Genomic DNA, 22,290 nt, shown 5'->3' on the forward strand with positions numbered 1-22,290 from the left:
TTTTTCTTAGGCAAGAATGGCTGGATTACTGGGAGTCAAATTATTACTTTATAACTTGACTGGGAGTCAAAATTATAACCAAACTCTCAGTTCAACTACTATAAAGGCAGGAGAATTTAATACTATTTTAAAATAATTAAAATTAAATGCTTACAACAGGATTCCTTTCTCAGAGAAGTTCAGGCCCAACTTCAAAGAGTGCTAAGCTATTGGCCGGTTTGATTTCTTTCTGGGCTCAGAGCCCAATTTTCTCCTTCTTTGGGCCATTAGAGTCTGCAATCCAGCATTTTGTCTCCATTGATTTCATGAACTTTTAACTATCTCCTGAAGCAACCTAGGCTGCAGGTTAGGGTCTCTGTTGCTAAATTTTGTTTCTGTTAGTGGTCTGTTAGTGCACAATGGTGCATATATTTTCAGTGGTCTGTCCCTAAGTCAATTTTTATTTGTAGTGCATGATTTTGCTGAATGTGTGGCATTCCCAGGATACAAATATTGTTTATAGAAGTATAAATTCTGAGATTAACTCCTAGTTTTAAGAATAGGTAATTTGGTCAAAATTTTGAGGGACATCATAGTAGAGAGCTATCCTTCAGATGGCACAACTGAAGCATACAAGATTTTACTTTGTTCTTGCTCTGTTTTATAATTCATACGTTTTATAACCTATTTTCTAAATACCTCTTTTAGTTTAATACACTATATAGGCCTTCTACCATTTACACATATATCATATATAAGACAATTGTTTATGCATTGGAAGTTTGGTACTAAGTGTGGATATTTCCCACAGAAGTATTTTGTCTCCATTGTGCCATGTATTGGACATATCAAAATCAGAGGCTCACAATTAGAATGGCAAACTTTATTTTTTTCTGTTTTATGTTGCTGAGACAATGTCTTCTATTGTCATAGTCTCATTGCAACATGTCGGAAGGATTCCTAACTACCAGATGCTATTTTCAGCCTCTGTGTCCCAGGCTCTAGGAGCAAGCTATCTTCATTGAATCTGTAGGTAAAGAATTGCCAAGATTACAGAGGCTTGAAGATTAGGGACACAGAAAGGGAATGCTGGGAAAGAGCCAATGGAACCCTGCAGCATCTCCATCTTCTCTCTCCTATTCCTTTCTATTTCCTTTTACCTTTCAGGATCTGTGACCTTCTCACCAAATACATTTCATATACAACTTCTTCACTGTAATTTGGTCATAGAGTTATACTTTTTCCTTTGCTTGCAAGGGTCCCAGAAACTGACCCCCCACTTTCTTTTCCTTCCGCCATCAGTGGTTACCTACAGCCCATAATCCGTCCTCTGCACCAATCCCTAGATCAGGTGTCCCCAAACTTTTTACACAGGGGGCCAGTTCACTGTCCCTCAGACTGTTGGAGGGCCGCCACATACTGTGCTCCTCTCACTGACCGCCAATGAAAGAGGTGCCCCTTCCTGAAGTGGGGCGGGGGGTGGGGGGCATGGATAAATGGCCTCAGGGGGTTGCATGCGGCCCATTGGCCATAGTTTGGGGATGCCTGCTAGATGAATGATGCCCTTTTCCTACTTCCCAGGAATAAGTACATAATGTTTACAATTCTTACAAAAGAGAACTCACAGAGATTAGACTAGACATTATTTAACAACAAGCATCTGTGCAGTAAAAAAAGCAAATGGCAATAAGGGAGAAAGGGTAATTTCCTAAATCTTTTCTCATCACCTTTGCGTATTTAGAAATAGGTCTTTAGCCTCTGGAGTCTACAATCCTACCCTTCGCCACCATAAACCACAATTTTCTGAGCTTTATTTTATTGAGAACATGCTCTTAATCCAACATGTCCACTTCTAGAGGTTGAATTCTCATTCCCTTTTGCATTAACTCCTGCTTATGGTTAGCTGCCCAGCCTTACAGGACCAGGCAGTGGGAAGTGGCACAATTACTGTGAGCTTCTGTTTTAGACAACCTCAGCCTGACCAGATTCCCAGAGCTCCCAAGCTACTTTAGGCTTGTCCTAAATAATACCTTCATTTAGAAGAAAGGCCCTCCACTCTGCTTGTATCTGAAAAAAAAATTCTTATTTTTCTGAAAGAAGGAAAACTTCAGAGACTACCTATCTTTGGGTTTCTGTTAGAAAGAGTGTAACATAAATATGATGATTCCCTGCTCTTAGCAGATTGACTTTAACTAGAATTAACAATCAAATTATCTTTTAGGTCACTCAAGTTTCCTGTTTCTTTTTATTTTCATTTATCACAAAATAGAAATGATTTCTACTAATTCCTTCTTATACAGTCTTATAGTTGAAAATCAATTGCATTCAGTCTTTAAGCCTTAACATTAATATTCATATGTTAAAATTTGTAATCTCTAGATTTGTCATACCTAGTGTTCGTATAACCATTGAATGGAAACCCACTGCAAGTGCTTTCAGTTCAGGTTGAACAATCCTGAAATACGATAAAGGCAAAGAAACCATGCATATCATTAAAGAATCAAACTGAGTTAACATCAAAACATTTATCAGTATCATTTTTCTTCATGGTAGAATGAATACTCTTAAGTGAAAGTCTTACATGATACAAAGTTACATTTTCAACTTTTTTCAAAGGTAAACACCTGAGTGATAATAATCTCCTTATTTCTTCAATGCTTTATGATTCCAAGATAGTTTAACAAATATATTCACATTTGATCCTTATGAAAATCCTACAAGAAAGTTGTTGGAACGGACTTTATTATGCTTATGAAGAAAATGATTTTGTACGAACTATTTAGTCAAGGTAGCTCATATGAGAAGATTATATACTTTTATCCAGGAGTAATTCTTAGCAGATCTCTTTTTACCACCTTATTTCTGTCATCAGTATTAACATGATTAATACTATTAATATGATTTGTAAATTATATTATACAACCAGAGGGATCAAAAACCTTTTCTGTGTTGTAGTGTCTAGTATATTTAACTGTCACATTAAAGATACAGAGCATATTTGTATCCTCATTTGGAAATTCACTCACTCTTACATTTCTAAAATTCCATTTTTCTGTGTTCAATAGACTAATTACACTACCGTCCTTTGATAACTTAGTACATACCAAATAAAATGAAATTATCTTTCATTAGTAAAGGAGGTAGGTTGGGATGAGGGGGATGACTGTGGCTCAAGTAACCCACTTTTACTGAAATATTGAATTAACTGATAAAAAAGTTTTTTTTCCCCTGAACTGCCGGATGGTGATTTTTTTCAGCAAGACAAGTAGCTGCCATCAATCAAGAAACATTCACTAAGCACCTACTCAGAGATGCCATGATAGTTAATGTTCTTGAAAGTAAATAGACAAATTATGCTTCCTCTCATCTAAGTGACTTGTAGAAGTATATCACTTAATCTCTCTTAGCCTCAGTTCCCTTGTTTGCTAAGTGGGCATAATAATGCTTATCTAATATGTTACAAAAGCCTAATACAATTAGCTAGCACTCTAAACCTCAGTTTTATTTACAAATATTTGCCTCTATACCTTGCTGGAGAGCTGCCATTTATTGAGATTCTGAAAAGAATTCAATAGAGCTTATAAAATTTTAAAAGACAAAAATTTTAAAGGTAATAGAGCTTATGAAATTTTAAAAGGCAAAAATTAAATTAAACATAATAAATTAAAATTTAAGCACAGGCCAGGTTTGGTGGCTCATGCCTGTAATCCCAGCACTTTGGGAGACTGAGGCAAGCGGATCACAAGGTCAGGAGATCGAGACCATCTTCGCTAACTCAATGAAACCTTGTCTCTACTGAAAAAAAAAATACAAAGAATTAGCCAGGCGTGGTGGCACATGCCTGTAGTCTAAGCTAACAGGGAGGCTGAGGCAGGAGAACTCAGCTAACAGGGAGGCAGAGGTTACAGTGAGCCAAGATGGTGCCACTGCACTCCAGTCTGGGCAACAGTCTCCAGCTTGATGTCAGAAAAAAGAAAGTTAAACATAAAATAGTTATATATTAGGAGAGACAATAAATGAAAAGTGTGTTTTGGCTCTGCTTTGACAAAGGGAAGTATCACTTTGTTAGTACAGCTCAGGGCACAAAACTACACTGAGAACAATGTATCTGATATAGCTTGGCTCTGTGTCCCCACCCAAATCTCATCTTGAATTTTACTCGCATAATTCCCACGTGTTGTGGAAGGGACCCTGTGAGAAGATAATCCAAACATGGGGACAGGTCTTTCCTATGCTGTTCTAGTGATAGTGAATAAGTCTCATGAGATCTAATTGCTTGTAGAGTTTTCCTGCACAAGCTCTCTTTGCCTGCCACAACCCATGTAAGATGTGACTTGCTCTTCCTTGCCTTCCACCATAATTGTGAGGCCTGCCCAGCCAGGTGGAACTGCAAGTCCAATTAACCCTCTTTCTTTTGTAAATTACCCAGTCTTGAGTATGTCTTTATCAGCAGCATAAAAACAAACCAATACAGAATCCATGCCTGCTATTTAGGAGGAAGTTTATTTTATAAATAGATAGGAGGAAATCAGTAGATAGGGAAGTTTAACTTATCTATTAAGTTATTACCCTCAAATATAAGATTTCTCAAAGGAGATTTTGGGAAGGGAGAGATTGCACTTCACCCCAATTGAGTTCTCTCACAATGGCCTGATACGCATTTTTCACTGTAATTGATTTTCAAAAGTTGCATTTTTTCTGTATACCACACACAAGGTAAACAGACATTTGTTATCAAGTTGTATTTTCACCCAGGGAAAGAGTTAGCATGCAGGAGACTCAGGGGTCGGGGGGCTTGCAGATAGGGAGAATATTTTCCTAAAGTGGGCCTGAAATCTTCACCATTTCAGTGGAGATGATGAATGTGTGTGATATAGTAACATACATATACAATAACGCACTCACCCTTACATTCACATGAATGCACAATCACACTACTTCCCCAAATACTTATACTCACATGCTCACTTGCACACACATACCTGCACACTGTTGTCCTGCTTTCCATATGATATTGAGCAGCTCTGTATTTTTTGGACCTCTCTCAGGATGAATTCATCATAAAAATCCCCTTAGGAGGTTAAGTATGTTATTTCATTTAATTATTTAATTTAACAGATTTTATTTAAATTGATTCTCTGTTGTTCTAATGACAATTAACCATCATGGTGTGCTGTTTCTTGAGATAATTTCCAGTTAGACCTAATGAAACCCTAACAATAGATAGCACAGGTAGGGAATGCTTGTTTTCCTGTTTGCAAAAGATTGAAGAAAAGCTCTAATTTACTTTGTATGTGAGCTAAATCTTTTCTGGCTAAACCACTAAAATGTAGTTTTTTAAAAAGTTCTAAAACACTACCCTCCTTTGGGCCATTTTAGATTGATGTTTTGTTTGTCATAAGTTTACATCATGCCTCATATCTTGTCCCCAGCAGAATGCCAAGATTTTGAGATCGTCTCTGGGAACCAAGGCTCCCATTCCACATGGTTTAGTATATCCCTTAATCCCACTGACTCTCTTACTCTTTTTCTGTTACTCAAACTCTTTCATTTTGCCCAGGGAAATTCATGTGTATTACCAGCAAAGTATTTAGTTGCCTACATTCTTTGTAGTCCTTTCACTTTCTTGTTCTAAAGAAAGCCTGGCTTACTCCCAATGACCCTCCATGTAACTCTCTCATGTAGGGCTGTTTTCCTTCCACAGCTTCCATATCAATGGCCCTAAAATGTAAAAATTCTTATTGATCCTTTGTTTTTACCACTTCCAGATTTGAGCTTTTCCTCTACAAGACTTCTAAATCCCAAGAAGAAGTGCACCACCCTACCATACGATTCTCTAACCTCCTTGTTGACGTTAGCTATAGACTGGCACATCACAATTCTCATCACTTCTTGATGATTTTCATTCTAGACTCCCTGTCATTTTTGTCAGAATTATTTCTGACCTTTTCCCTAGTATTTTAGGGAATATAGATCATGTTCTCAATGCTCTGGCCTTTCAGTTTCTTGACCTTTTCTCTGGAAAGTCTTTCACTGCAGTCAGTTCATCAGTACCTACTTTTTAAGTTCTCCATTTTGACCACCCCAGTCTTCATAACCACCTTCTATGTTTTAAATTTACTCCCTTTCATATATTTGTTTCAAGAAGCTCCATCCCTAGCTTTTTAGGCTATGATTCCCCTGATATTTTCACAGGAAATCTCTAATTTTACCTCTTCACTTCCTTTCTCATCATAATCTCTTATTATAATCACGCCTGAGCATATATTCCATATAGTTTTGTCCATTTCATTCTTTACTGTACTAGACAAGCAAAAATGATTTCATCCAATCCTCTGCCTTCTCTAAACCTGTATACAAAGAGCTGCATGCCTAGAGGAAATAATTCAAACATCCGACCATGTTCACTTTAAATTCATAAGCACAGACTTTCAGGGGCCTCCATGACAATTGTCCAATATTTTATTGGACCATTTTCCCAGTCAGTATGTTTCTTTAATTTTCTTTTCTTTTCTTTTCTTTTTTTTTTGAGAAGGAGTTTCGCTCTTGTTACCCAGGCTGGAGTGCAATGGCGCGATCTCGGCTCACCGCAACCTCCGCCTCCTGGGTTCAGGCAATTCTCCTGCCTCGGCCTCCCGAGTAGCTGGGATTACAGGCACGTGCCACCATGCCCAGCTAATTTTTTGTATTTTTAGTAGAGACGGGATTTCACCATGTTGACCAGGATGGTCTCGATCTCTTGACCTCGTGATCCACCCGCCTCGGCCTCCCAAAGTGCTGGGATTACAGGCTTGAGCCACTGCGCCTGGCCTGTTTCTTTAATTTTCAAGACTACTAGTTCACATTTTTTTTTAAATCTGAAGATTCTTTCTTTTCTTCTTCCTTTTTCTCTTCTGATTACAGTTTTTTTTTTTTTTTTTTTTTTTTTTTTTTTTTTTTTTTTTTTTAAACAAAGAAAGTAGAAGCAGCAGAAAAAAAGTTCAATATTCCTCGTCACTACAGGTACACATTTACCTGCCTTTTACCCATACAGACAATCTTCCCTTGTCGTACAACGAAGAACTCTGTGTCCTGGTGAATCTCTGCTTGCCTTCCTCTGTAATTGCTTTCCCTGCTTTCTGCATTGCCAGCTGCCTTCATCTCTACTGATGACTCTCCTCAGTATGGAAGCATGATATTATGTCTAGCACTGAACATAAACAAAAGTTCTTATTCCACAACTTTGCTAACAACCACACCTTTTTTTCTGCTTCTTTCATAACACTACTCCTGAAAATAACTTTTCATGCTGACTGCTGCACTTCGCTTTTGGGCATTTTCTCTTGATCCTCCTCAAGACAGCCTGTTAGATTCTACACAACACACATTATAGCCACATTTTCAAATGGAAAAAAAGCTTATTCAAACAAAATAAATTCAAAATAAGGAGAGATAGCCTATTTAAGTCAGAAAGAACCAGAGAAAGAATCCTGGAAGTATAAAGAAAATAGATCGTTAAAACACCTCCAAAGGACCACAATGACTCTCAAGCAATTAATTCTAACCTAAATAAAATCTTTGATATGCTGATAAAGAATCCAAAAATATTGATTCTAAAGAAGTCTTCATGAAATAAGACCTTTAAGTAATGTGGGATTATGTGAAGCTTGAGATCCAAAAGAAAGTTAAAAATTATCAAGGATAAATGAGAAAAAATAATGTAGGGTATAAGAAATAGATTTTATTAAGAAAAGCAGACACAACTTCTGAAAATGAAAAATTTATTGAAGGGAGTGCAAAATACTTTTGAAAGCTTTAGCAATAAGTCAGACTAAGCAGAATAAATAATTTCAGAGATAAAAGACAGGTCTTTTAAGTAAACTCAGTAGGAAAAGTATATAAAAAATGAATTGTAAAACCTAACAAGTCCTTCAAGAATTATAAGATTATGTAATGCATCCAAACTTATGAATCATAGTTTTTCCAGAGGAGGAAGAAGAAAAAGTTAAAAGTGTGGGAAACTTGTTTTAAAGAATAACTCAGAAAAACTTCCCTCAGTTACTACAGATCTAGACATCCAAATATAAAAAGCTAAGGTAATTTCTGGAAGATGCATTGCCAGAATAACCTGCATAAGACATATAGTCATCAGACTACTCAAAGTTAAAATAAATTAAAAAATCTTATATGTGACAAGAGAGAAGTGCCTAATCACTTGTACAGAGAATTCTCTCAGACTAACAGCAGACTTGTTGACAGGAATCTTACAAGCAAATAGAAATTAGGATCTTATTTTCAGTGTCTTAAAAAAAAAATACCAGCCAAGACTTTTGTATCCTGCTTAAGTAAGACTCATAATTTAAGAAGAAATATAGTAGTTTCCAGATAAGCAAACACTAAGGGAATATGCCACAAACAGACTGGCTCTACAAGAAAGGATTGGAGGTACTCTAAACATAGAAATGAAAGAGCAATACTTATTATCAAAACACACAAAGTGTTATACTACAAGTCTTATTTAAAAATTACTTGAGACTGTAAAACAATTAAAAAATAACTAACAGTATTATAGAAACGAATCCTCAAAAATCAATAGTGACCTTAAATAGACAGTAGTTTTAAAAAAAATATAGTCTGGCAGAATTAATTTTTGAAAATCCAACTTTATGCTAACATACAAGAAATCCACCTAACTCAAGCAACTGGTAGAGAACTTTTCAGACTCAAAGCAAAGGGGTGCAAAAAGATACTCTTTGAAAATACAAACCAAATATATGCAGAAGTAGTTATATTTACATTCAATAAAACAAATATAAAATCAAAAACTATAAAAATGCCAAAGATGGTTATCATATAAAGGATCAATTCAACAGGAAGATATAACAATTCTAAACATATGCACCCAATATTGGAGCACCCCAATTCACAAAACAAACACTACAGGAGCTAAGGGAAAAAATAGATAGCAATGCAATATTAGTGGGGTCCTTCAATGGTTACTGAACCCCACTGACAGCACTAGACAGATTACAGCAGCCAAAAATCAACAAAGAAACATTAGACCCAATGGACCAGATGAACATTTACAGAACATTTTATCCTACAGCTTCAGAATATACATTCTTCTCGTGCACACATGAAACATTTTCAAAACTTGACCATATGACATGCCTCAACATAATAATAAATGAATTTTTTTAAAAATCAAAATAATATCAAGTACCTTTTCAGAATACAATGGAATAAAACATAGAAATTAGTACCTAGAAGATTTCTCAACACTACACAAATACATAAAAATTAAATAATCTGTTCCTGAACAATTACTTGGTCAATGATGAAATCAAGGCAGATTTTTTTTTTTAATTGAAATGAGGCTGGGTGTGGTGGCTCATACCTATAATCCTAGCATTTTGGGAGGCTGATGTGGGTGGATCACTTGAGATCAAGAGTTTGAGACCAGCCTGGCCAACATGGTGAAACATCATCTATGCTATAAATAAAAAAATTATCTGGGTATGGTGGTGCATGTCTGTAACCCCAGCTATTAGGGAGGCTGAGGCAGGAGAATTGCTTGAAACCAGGAGGTAGAGGTTGCAGTGAGCCAAGATTATGTCATTTCACTTCAGCTTGGGTGACACAGTAAGATTCTGTTCCAAAATAAATAAATAAATAAATAAATAAATAAAATTAAGACATTGAAATGAATGAAAATAAATACTCAACATACCAAAACCTCTGAAATACAACAAATCAGTGGTAAGAGGGAAATTTGTAGGATTAAATGCCTATAACAAAAAGATACAAAGACATCAAATTAACAATCTAATGGCATACCTCACAGAACTAGTAAAACAAGAATAAACCATACCCAAAGTTAGCAGAATATAGTAAATATCGAAGAACAAATCTAAATGAAATTTGGGCAAAAAATTTACAAAGGATCAGTGAAATAAAATGTTTTTATTTGAAAATATAAGATTGATAGACTACTAGCAGATTAACCAAAAAAAAGAAAGAGGATTCAAATAAGCACAATCTGAAATATTAAAGGTGTCATTAAAACTACTACCGCAGAAATAAAAAAGACTGTTATGAGCATCTCTACATACATAAACTAGAAAACCTAGAGGAAATCGATGAATTCCTGAAAACATACAACTTCGTATGTTTGAGCAAAGAAGAAATAGAAATCCTTAACAGACTATTAATGAGTAATGAAATTGAATTAGTAATAATAAAAAAAAAATTCCTGATAACAAAAAAAACGTAGAACCAGATGAAATTACTGCCAGATTCTACCAAACAAAAAAGGAAGAAAGGAATTCTACTAAAACTCTTCCAAAAAATCAAGGGGGAAGGAATCCTTTCCAACTCATTCTATGAAGTCATCATTATGAGGATACCAAAGCCAGGCAAGTACATAACAAAAGGCAAAACTACAGATCAATATTCTGGATGAACAGAGATCAAAATAACCTTAAAAAAATAACTCTAGAAAATAAAATTTAGCAGCACATCAAAAGATTCATCATAATGAAAAGTGGACTTTTTTTCTGAAATGCAAGGATGGTTTCACACATGCAAATTAATAAATATGATTCACAAAATTAACAGAAATTTAAAAAATTTTTGATAAAATTCAGCATTCCTTTATGATAAAAACACTTACCAACGCAGGCATAGAAGAAACATACTTCAAAATAATGAAAACTTTATATGACAAACCATAGCCAATAACATACTGAATGGGGGAAAATTTTAAGTTTGACTTCTAAGAATGGAAACCAGATGACAATGCCTACTACTTTCACCACTCTTATTCAACATAGTATTCGAAGTCCTATCTGAAGCAATCAGACAAGACAAAGGAATAAAAGGTCTTCAAACAGGAAAGAAGAAATCAAATTATTCCTGTTCATGTATGATATAATCTTATATCTAGAAAACCCTAAAAACTCCTCTGAAAGCCTCTCAGACTTGATAAACTACTTCAGTAAAGTTTCAGGATACAAAACCAATGTACAAAAATCAGTAGCATTTCTATATACCAATAATGATCAAGCTCAGAACCAAATCAACAACTGAATCCCATTTACAATAGATATAAAAAAAATAGGAATACATTAAACTAAGAGGTAAAAATGTCTCTACAAGAAGAACTGCAAAACACTGATAAAAAAAGTCCTATATGGCGCGCGCGCGCGCGCACACACACACACACACACACACACTCCCATGCTTATGAACTGGAATAATAAATATTGTGTAAAATGATCATCCTGCCCAAAGCAATCTATACAGTCAACACAATTTTTATTAAATTACCAGTGTAAATCGTAAAATTCATATGTAACCAAAAAAGAATCTGAATAGCAAATCCATCCTAAGCCAAAAAATAAAGCTGAAGGTATCACATTAACTGACTTCAATTATTCTACAATGCTTTAAGCCAATATGAAATGGTACTACTATAGAAATAGACACATAGATCAATGGAACAGAATGGAGATGCCAGAAACAAAGCCACATATCTACAACATACTAATTTTTGACAAAGTAACAAATATATATATACAGTGAGGAAAGGACCTCCTATTCAATAAACGGTGCTGGGAAAATTGGAGAGCCATATACACAGACAGAAAATTGAACCCGTATCTCTCACCATATATAAAAATTAACTCAAAATGGATTAAAGGCTTAAATGTAATGCCTAAAACTATAAAAATCCTAGGAGAAAACCTAGGAACAATTCTTCTGGACAATGGTCTAGTCAGAGAATTTATGACTACATCCTCAAAAGGAAATGCAACCAAAAAAATACACCAATACACCATTGGAACTTAATTAAACTAAAAAACTTTTCTTCAGTTAAGAAAAAAAAAAAGATAATAGTAATAATCAACAAAGTACACAGACAACCCATAGAATGAAAGAAAATATTTGCAAACAATGCATCTGACAAAGGGCTAATATCCAGAACCTACAAAGAACTCAACTCAATGAAAAAAGAGAAAAAAAAAAAAAAAAAAACCTCATTAAAAAGTGGGTAAAGAATGTGAACACATTTTTTTAAAGGAAGACATACAAATGGCCAATTAACATAAAAAAATGCCCAACATTACTAATCATCAAAGAAATAAAAATTAAAACCATAATGAGATACCATCTTATATTCATCAGAATAGCTATTATTTCTAATTTAAAAGTCAAGAGATGTTGGTGAAGATGAGAAGAAAAGTGAATGCTTATAAACTGTTAGTGGGAATCTAAATTAGTACAACCTCTATGGAAAACAGTATAGAGATTTCCTGATGACCTAAAAATGGAACTACCATTTAATCCAGAAATCACATCATGGGGTGTCTACCTAAAGAAAAAGAAATAATTGTGTTAAAAAGACACCTGACTTGTATGCTTATCACAGCACTAGTGACAAAACCAAAGTCATAGAATCACTCTAAATTTCCATTCAGTGATAATCAGATTAAAAATTTGGTATATATGTATAAACTATGGAATACTAATGAGCAATAAAAAAATAAAATCATGTCTTTTATGGCAATGTCAATAGAAATGGAGGTAATTATCCTGAGTGAAATTAGTCAGAAACAGAAAGTAAAAAATGCATGTAGTCACTTTGATGTAGGAGCTAGACAATGGACACACAAGGACATACAGAGTGGAAAAATTGACACTGGAGGCTCTCAAGTGTGGGAGGGTGGAAGGGAGTGGGAGGGAAGAAATCCTTCCTATTGAATATAAAATACACTATTCAGGTGATGAGAACACTAAACCCCAGACTTCACCACTGCACAATATATCCATGTTTCAAAACTGCAGTTGTATCTCTAAATACATAAAAATGAAAACATTCAAAACAACCTTTTTTTTTTAATCTCCCATCTTCATGTACTAAATTTGTTTAGGTTAATAGTGATCAGCATATAATGAAATCCAATGGTCACTTTCTAGTACCTACTTCCTGTAAACTCGAAGCAGCTCTTGACACAGCCTCTTTATTCACTACTTCATATATTCTTCACTAAGCTGCAAGGACATGATCCTTTCCCAGTTTTCTCATAACTTACGGGACTTTCTCAGTTATCTTCAGTGTTTTATACTTCTACTGTTAATCTCTAAAGTTAGAGTGTCTGTTGTTGGTCCTAGGATCTAGTTTCTATCTACTCACTCCCTAGAAGATCTCAACATGGCATTGGATTTAAATAGCATCTGCATGTTGCTAACTCTAAAATTTGTGTCTATGGCTTTAATGCTTTTCCTGAATGGTGGATTCTACATATGGCATTGTTGGTAGATAGCTAACATGCAGCTCTGTTTTACAGGGATATAAGAAATCTTGCTTTTCCACTTCTTCCAAACTACTCTTACTTAGCATTTCCCATTTTGTTCAACAGTATCACCATCTTTCTACAGCTCAGGCCAGGACCTTGGGATCATCCTTAAATTATCTTTCTTACACGTCACGTTCTATCAACCCACAAATCATTGGCTTTGCCACAAAAAACAAAACAAAACAAAGACTGAGGCACAAATATCTTCCCACTTCCTTTATCGTAACCATGCTCAATCAATACCTCATTGTGAAGAATGATTATAGCCTTCTGTTTTCCCTGATTCTATTCTTGTCTTCCAAAAACACACTCCATGCGCAATCAGAGTGATCTTCTCATTAGGTAAACCATAAGCATTAGTTCATACTAATGCTTAAATGCTCTGGGGCTTCTGAACACACTTAGAATAAGCTCTAATGCCTTTCCTGTGACCAATATAATCTGGACCATGCTAGCTCTGTCATTGCACTTTCTTTCCCTCACATACTTTTTCTAATGTTGTATGTATCAAGTATGCTCCACACCAGAGCCTTTGTCTTTGCTTCACCTGGCTTAGCTTGTTCCTTCCTTGTTCTCATTTAGCATGGCTTGTGGCTTCTCTCTTCATCTCTTCCTTTAGGTCTCTTGTCATATAACTTTCAATGCACAATATCTTTACTAGTATTTCTTACCTATCTCCACTTTTTCTATTTTCTGACTCTGATTTTTCTTTCCAGCGCTTCACACTTACCCTATTTTACATATTTACTTGCTAATTTGTTTATTAGTTCTTCTAATCCACTCCCCAGTCCCTATCTTCTCTGGATGCCAATAAAGTTTTATCATTTTTGTTCACATTTGCATCCTCAGTGCGTGGATCTGTAGCTGACACACATAATGAACATGTATTGGATGAGTAAATGTCCACACTCCTGCTTAGTGTAGTTTAGCAAGAGCCTTGTGATATAAGCATTAGAAAATCATCAATAAAAAGAAGTTTACGTTTTTATTCTCTAGTCAGCTTCACAAAATTTTCTTCGAATAAAATCAAAGGCTGGTGAGAAATTAATGCTTTGATAAGTGGTAACATTCATTTAATCACTTTTTAATCAGATAAATTATAACTATCATCAAAGGTGGAACAGTAGTTTTAAAACTATCCTTTTCTCATGAAAAGGTTTCAATTAAGAAGCTAAAAGATGTTGAGATGTAAACTAGAATAAAATTTTGAGGTGAAATTTTTTAAGTTAATGAATCCGTAATTTGGTAAATATAAAAGGCTCCTCCTTCTGAGTAGACATTTTATGTTAAGATGAAGCTGTACTTGTGGAATATGTATGATACAAAATTTGGTAAAATTTGCAGGCAGGGTTAAAATTTAACAAACGTAAACTTAGTTTACAGGTTTATATTCATGTAAACAGATGTTAAAAACATATGTTGGTTGCTTTTTTTTTTCCCCTATCATGTCATGCTGTTGGCAGACCGTGAACTTGTAATCAACTAGTAAGTTTTGAAAGTACAATTAGATGTTACCCCAGGTCACTCTACTTTTCATGTATATTTTTGAGATCTACATGCATGTCTTTACATGTTTCCAGTTTTAGGTGATTGAGTGCTTTGCTCGGCCAGTAAGGCACACATTATCTGCTTCCCCCTAACTCGATAAACATCATCTGCCACACCTCCCCACTCAGTGTGTTCCAATAAACTGGTTTCTTTCTTTTCATTCCTCAAAAATTATAGCTCTTTCCTTTCTTAAGGAATCAGCACCTAGACCCTCTCCCTGAAAGCCTGTCATTTGGCTATTTCTTCACATGCTTAGATTTTGGAGATGTACTCTATACGTCTTTCCCTTTATATCCCTCACTTTAATCCCAAACTTACTTTTTCTTTCTGTTCTTTTAATTGGCAGTCCTTTTCCTTATAAAGACAAAGAGCAATTTGTAATTATGTGTTTATTTTTATACTTATTTGTCTTATGTCAGTCTTGTCATTTTCTAAGCTGTGAGACAACAGGTACCTTATTGGTTTTACTTACCAGGAAATATTCTTCATCAAATATCATATTCTGTTTAAATAACTGTCTAATGAGTGAAAATAGAAATGAATTATTTATATATATTTTTTACATCTACAAGAGTATCCTGGGCTGCTAGGTCAAAAACCATGCTGTGAGTGAATTGAAAGCATTAGAATTCCATTACAAATTGAAGTTTAGATTTATATCTGGTTGCTAAATGTTTTCTTTCCATGAAATCAACAGATGATTTACTCTGACTGGCTCATTAGGATGCAAGGCAACTCGAAATTAAAAGTTCTTTTACAATCGCACAGAAATTCTTCTACAATCGAGGCAACTGTCAATCAGTGCGTATCTTAAGATCCTTATTAAGAGAGAAACATATAGAGCCTAGATTTCACAATGGAAGTATTAGAGACAAAAATTATTAATGATGGCAAAGAAATATCACAATAATTCTAAAAAAAGCATTATCAAAAAATTAAAAATTAAAATATTAATTTGAGCTCGAAATATTGAAAAATATGCAATATCATTATGTATGTTTTTAGTCTAATATACATAACAATATTTTAAAGCATCATACTTACTTCACAATCAGCAAGACAGATGAGGTAACTTGAGTTGAAGAGAACAAAGCATATAAGACTTGGATTGCAATATAGATGTAAAATTTCCTTGTACAAGCATCATCTCTTGGGCATTCACCCAAGTGTGCTGAGTAATTTCTGTTCTGGAGACCAGTTACTTCCACGCAACTACAGTTATAAAATACCTAAAAATAGTTTTTGAAATATTACCAAATACATTCGCCAAATACAACTGGGCTATGAATACATTCCCTTGTATTTAAAGAAGTCTCAAACTAAAATATTTACAGCTTAAAAAATGTTATAAAAATATAGTAGGGCACTGCCTAGTGGAGTTTAATAGTAAAAAGCCAAATAGCTTCTTGAATTACTTTCTGTATAAGAAAATGTAATTGACTATTAACATTTAATTAATTCTTAATTTTAAAATTAGAAAATAATCTAAGAAATCAGTGTATGAAATTCTGTATATAATTTTCTCATTAATATACATCCTTTTAAATATTTCTCTTCCACCCACATTTACTTTTAAAAAATATACATTCTTCCTCTCTTTGGTGGGTTCTAAGTATTAGGGACATACTCTGGGAAAGAATTACCCAGAGTCCAGAAAATACAGTAGTTTGAAAAGGGCCAAAATCTGAAACTAGAGCCACTCATGAAAGTGGGACAAAGTACAGGGGAAATGGAACCACAAAGGGGTGCCAGAATTCTATTTAAGCAGGCAAAAGCAACATTCAAGACCTTAATGACAGATAATAAAATAGATCATACTATTACCAGAGAGGTTTAACACAACAGAATATTCTGGCTAATGGTATAGAAGAGAAACATTAGGAACAAGTGATTTAATCAGGCAGGCAGTGTATGTAGTTAGGTGGTTTTAATAAATTCTGTTCTGATTCTAGGCTAAAATTTAAGAGAAATTTATCTTGAACCTACTACTGCTAAAGACTATTTACTGAAGGAGAATGTGTAAAAGAATTTAAATCCATACTTGTATGGTTCCGGCAAGCATCATTTTTGCCTTTTTTTTCAATATGAGTATGAAGGAATCTTTTATGGAGCAAACACATTGGCCAATGAAACCAAACTTTGATACAGAGAACATTATTCTAACAATTTTACTGAGGATTTAGTAAAGGAAGTTTGCAGTAGCCCCCAGATGGTATAGACATTGCCAGTATTAAGGTGATGTCTCCATGTAGACAGACCTCTCTTTAGGATACTAATATCATGTCTCCTTTAGATTTTCACTACTAAACAACATGGGACCAGAGATTAAACGAAGCACCCTTACTGAAAGACACCACAGCTGATGAATATGGGATGTGGGCTTTTAAATATAGTATTTGGCCACATATGTGCAAGTTTATTAAAGTTGTAGCCCATCTTCAAAAAAACTAGGATACTTTATTCTTCAAATTTCTCCATGCCGTTTAATAACGCATTGGTAGAACATTGGGCAAGGGAAAGATAGAAAATATTTAGAATTGAAGCATGGGAGAGCGTCGGGGAGAGTCATAATCACACCTGACTATATTCCCAATGTTGGTAATAGGGAAAGGGACTGAAAAATAGTTATGCAACTTTGTGAGATGTTGAATTGATTGTAGGTATGGGGAACAGGATACCTAATTTCCAACTATTGGGAGTTACCCAGGATATTGGGAAAAACCCATGTGTCACATGGAAAAAATAGGCTTCGAGAAAGAAATGCAATTTCCAAAGGATACGTTGGCAATCATGAACAGGATACTAAGTTATACTGAGTAAAAGAAGAGCCAGCTTCGGGAACATCAAAATAGGAAATCAAGAAGATTTCCTATTCACTAAGGAATTCAAGTGAGCATGAAGCCTTGATTAATTTTTTGGAAAGTCCAAGGCCACAGTGAGTCCCCTGGCTAAACTTACCAGGATGTACATATTAAAACGTAAACAGATTGTCCTCGTAAAGTACGTAGTCCTGACCACTGACTAACTCTGGACTTTCCCCTAACTTCTGGAGGGTAAAATAATTCCAAATTAATCACGTGCTTTAGTCAAATGAGATGCTTCTTAGAGACCCTAAATGCATTCAGATTCTAACAGGTCATATTATTAAAATCTCAAGGAAAAAAGTGGGTAATGTTAATTAGAATTCAAGTAACAGAGAAACCTAATTGTGTCCTAAGCAGAGTTTTATATGAAGCTTTGTTTATACTTCACAGCCTTAATGAGAACAGATAATATTGGAATCTTTTTCTTTTATCTTTTTATTGGAGACCTTAGTTATAGGAAGATTTGATAAGTAATTATTATATCAAATCTATGATTATGATTAAGGAGAAGAGAAAAAGCAAAAATGAATACTCACTATAGGCTTTTTATTACCACTTGAGGATTTGCATCCTGCTAGACAAGGCGACAGGTAAGTTATTCCATTGCTCCCACAGACTGGTTCCCACTGACTTTCATCACAATCACACTCTGAGTTGCAATAAGAAAGTGGTACATCTATATGAGATGCCACTGAATTATTTCTGAAAATATATGATAGAAATATATCAAAAAAAAGAGAAAGAAGAAAAAGAGGAAGAAGAGGAGTAGAAGAAGGAGTCAAAGGGGAAGGAGAGGGGAAATAGAGGAGAAGGGAGTGAAGCGGAAAAGAGATGAGAAATAAGAGAAAGGGTTTAATTAGATAGAGAAATTTGATTTGCTAATGCCAAAATGGCAATTTTTATAATGCTTATTGACTTTTAACTCTCCTTCTTTACCAAGACATGACTTATGACCTAGAAAAATTAAAACTTAAAAAAGAACTCAAAGAGGTTAGATAAGACTTAGACAAGGGGTCTTTATCATTCTATCAAAGAAACTTTACATTAGATAAGTAACTTCGTTTTTTTTGAGATTCAGTTTCTCTTTGGTGAGGTAACAGCATTAGATTGAGGTTCCTCTCTGCTCATTTTAAAATCCTCTGAATCTATGCATGTTAATTAACATTGTTGATTTTTACAATCTATATTTTAACTACATAAAAAAAGAATTTGATGTGGTTAAAGCTGAACTTCTGAGTAATAAAAAAATCAAAAATAGAATCAGTTAAAAATGAATAGAAAAATCTGTATATTTTTTGAACAAAGTTATAATATTCTTTATATTGATTTACTTTTAAATATAGTTATAAATTATAAAATATTTTATATCACGACTAAAATTATAAAATATATTATTTGTATAAATTTTAAGCTTAAAGGTTTTATTTGTTTTGTAAAAATTTGATGGACTTATGAAATATCTTCAAATGAGTATATAAATTAAGAAAAATAAGAAGTAGGTTGATAACAGCAAATACATTATAAATACTTTTATTTAATGATTTCTGATACCTCTAATACCTCAAATTTGAGTCAGAAATTAACATTGCTAGCTATATAATGTGTATATTTCTCTGAGTCTTACCCCTTCCCTTCTATAAAATGGGAGTAAAAGTGTCCACCACTCATTTTAATTACCCATAAATTATATGTATTATTATTTCAACCTATGTGGCTTTTCCTTAAGAAAGGAATAAAATGACTTTTTATCATCTTAGGAAATGAACATTTTAAGAATTCGAAAATTGAAATTTCTTTCAATTAAATTAAAGGTTAATTATAATTGTTTTCTACCCTATTTTACTTGCAAGTAAGTTTTTAATTGGATGGTTAACATATTACACAATTTATATAGTGATATATACAAACCCATCATAGGTCAAGGTTAGGCCGGCAACTGATTTGCTGTCACAGATCAGAGGGAAATATAAAACATGAAATAAGAAGGATATTATCGAAGTAAGAAATGAAAATTTGGCAATTCCAACTAAAGGCAATTTGAATTTTTTAATGATATATCCTGCTAAGAACATTCCAACTGCAATCGTAGGAATAGTTATGATTCCTAGAAATAAAAGAAGAGAAAAATGTTGTAATTATATGAATATGGTTTTTCTAGATGTCTTTATATATAAAACAGTGTATATCAATCAACCAAATTCACCCATTCTTATCACTTCTTTAAGAGAAGGGTGGCACACTAGAGTGGAGGTAGGGGACAAGCGTACCATATGAGAGACAAAAATAATTTTTTTTTACCAGTTTTGAGGGCTTGGCTTCTTCACATGCAAAAGACAGTGGCTAGGAATATTTATACGTCCGCATGTTCTCACTCATAAGTACGTGCTGAACAACAAGAACACATGGACACAGGGAGGGGAGCATCACTCACCAGAGCCTGAGGGGTCGGGTGCTGGGGAGGAATAGCAGTGGGGAGATTGGGGAGGGACAGCATTAGGAGAAATACCTAATGTAGATGACAGGGTGATGGATGGAGCAAGCCGCCACCATGGCACGTGTATACGAATGTAACAAACCTGCATGATCTGCACATGTACCCCAGAACTTAAAGTATAATAAATAATTTTTTTAAAAAAGAATATTTATGTGTCTAGAAAGATTATTTCTATGAGGAACTTTCTTTTTTTCTGGAAATCCACAACAAAGTCTTTCTTCCTCTGAGATTTCTATCCCACCATATAATACCCTTTACATCTCTCAAAACAGTCTCAACCCTCAAAAACTCACTCTAATTTTGTCCAAGGTTTTAGAATTAAGTTTTTGAATATTTCTTTTTTATTCATAAAAATATATGTATACACTGATATGATAAAAATGTCTACATACAGGATTAAAAATGATTGATCTCTCTTATGACTTTTTTTTTTTTTTTTTTTTTTTTTTTTTGAGACGGAGTTTCGCTCTTGTTACCCAGGCTGGAGTGCAATGGCGCGATCTCGGCTCACCGCAACCTCCGCCTCCTGGGCTCAGGCAATTCTCCTGTCTCAGCCTCCCGAGTAGCTGGGATTACAGGCACGCGCCACCATGCCCAGCTAATTTTTTGTATCTTTAGTAGAGACGGGGTTTCACCATGTTGACCAGGATGGTCTCGATCTATCGACCTCGTGATCCACCCGCCTCGGCCTCCCAAAGTGCTGGGATTACAGGCTTGAGCCACCGCGCCCGGCGACTTTTCTTTTAATCGTCTTTTTCTTTTCTTTTAATAATCTTGTCAGAATTATTAAAGGTGAAGTTTCCTCTAACAAAAAATTCAGGCCAGGTTATTGGGAGTCAAAACTTAACTTTTAAGTTTAAGCTTTTGAGTTCAATAGGGAGATCATCCAGAGCCTATTCCAGTGCTTCAGTACATTCATTTTCTAATTATTACTTTCTTATGTACTTACGACCTAAACAAATACCATTTGATAAATTGTTTAACTCATCAAATATGTATCAAATTTCTATAATATTCCTACAATACTGAAGTTGGGGGAAATGTGATATAATGAGCAGGTCTCAATATGACTTTGAAAATAGGTACTGTAGCAAAAAATACTCTCTAAAATATATTTGTTTTTAATCATGCCTATTTTGTGATGTATTTAAATTGATTTGCCTTCTGAAAACATTAATATCATGTGTTTTGTAAGTAGCTGAGGTCTTATTTCAGTCCATGAATTATAGGATTATAATGGTTATTATTATAGAAGGGTTTGTCTCAGGATCTCAGTACTATATTTTAAGATCCAATTATGCAGATACTACATCCAGATGTTTTATTCACAAGTAGTATTTTTCTTTAGAACTCACCTAACATGAGAGGCAACTTCAAATGCAGAACAGTGATGATATCACAAGATTGAGAAATTTTGTAAAGTTTGAGAGATAAGATTATATTCACTGAAATATAAAATCACCTTCATACCAAGATGTGACTTGGAATACAAGTACTCAGTAGCGTTTCATTTGTCAAGCAAAGAGGTAAAAAATATGTCTTACCCAACAGAAAGTTAGCCTGAGATGCAGACTGGCCATACTGCTGCTCCATATATTTAATGAGGTAAGCAAAAGCACCAATAACGCCGCTTACGTGTAACAATGTCAAAAGCACAAATACAACATACAGGGGATTGGTAAAGATGCTTTTCAAAGACTGAAAAAAACCTATAGAGTTATAAAAATAAACAATATATTTCTATAGTAAACTATTTTTTATCTGAATTTTGTAAATATAAGTTATATAAGGCTTAAAGTTATAAAATATAACATAGAGAGAATACCCTGCAGTCCTACTATCAAGTTTTTAATATATTCCTTCAAAATTTTCCATACGTATATTATTATTTATTTGTTTAGTTCATTTTAACCCCAAATAGGATGATACCAAAATGGTGTTTTTTAACTTGCTTTGTTCACTTAATATTTGGTTATCCTTGGCACTTTACCATACTATTCAATATAGAATAACTCACCTATTCATTTATTCAACAAATGTCTGGTTTTCAATTGGGCACCAGGCAATA

General features: G+C 34.3%; 1 protein-coding gene across 1 annotated transcript in view; it reads right to left on the bottom strand.

Moving 5' to 3' along the window:
* The window catches only part of LOC101040380 (solute carrier organic anion transporter family member 1B3), a 61,766-nt gene that overhangs the window by 8,370 nt on the left and 31,106 nt on the right, over nt 1–22,290 (bottom strand). The window contains exons 8-12 of the mRNA XM_039461677.2: nt 21,767–21,931; nt 19,637–19,832; nt 18,265–18,430; nt 15,909–16,093; nt 2,370–2,434 (exon numbers count right to left, since the gene is read on the bottom strand). Coding sequence (XP_039317611.1) covers nt 2,370–2,434; nt 15,909–16,093; nt 18,265–18,430; nt 19,637–19,832; nt 21,767–21,931 — 777 coding nt within the window. The remainder of the gene's footprint in view (nt 1–2,369; nt 2,435–15,908; nt 16,094–18,264; nt 18,431–19,636; nt 19,833–21,766; nt 21,932–22,290) is intronic.

This window comes from Saimiri boliviensis, chromosome 7 (assembly GCF_048565385.1).
Source record: "Saimiri boliviensis isolate mSaiBol1 chromosome 7, mSaiBol1.pri, whole genome shotgun sequence".
Classification (NCBI taxonomy): domain Eukaryota; kingdom Metazoa; phylum Chordata; class Mammalia; order Primates; family Cebidae; genus Saimiri; species Saimiri boliviensis.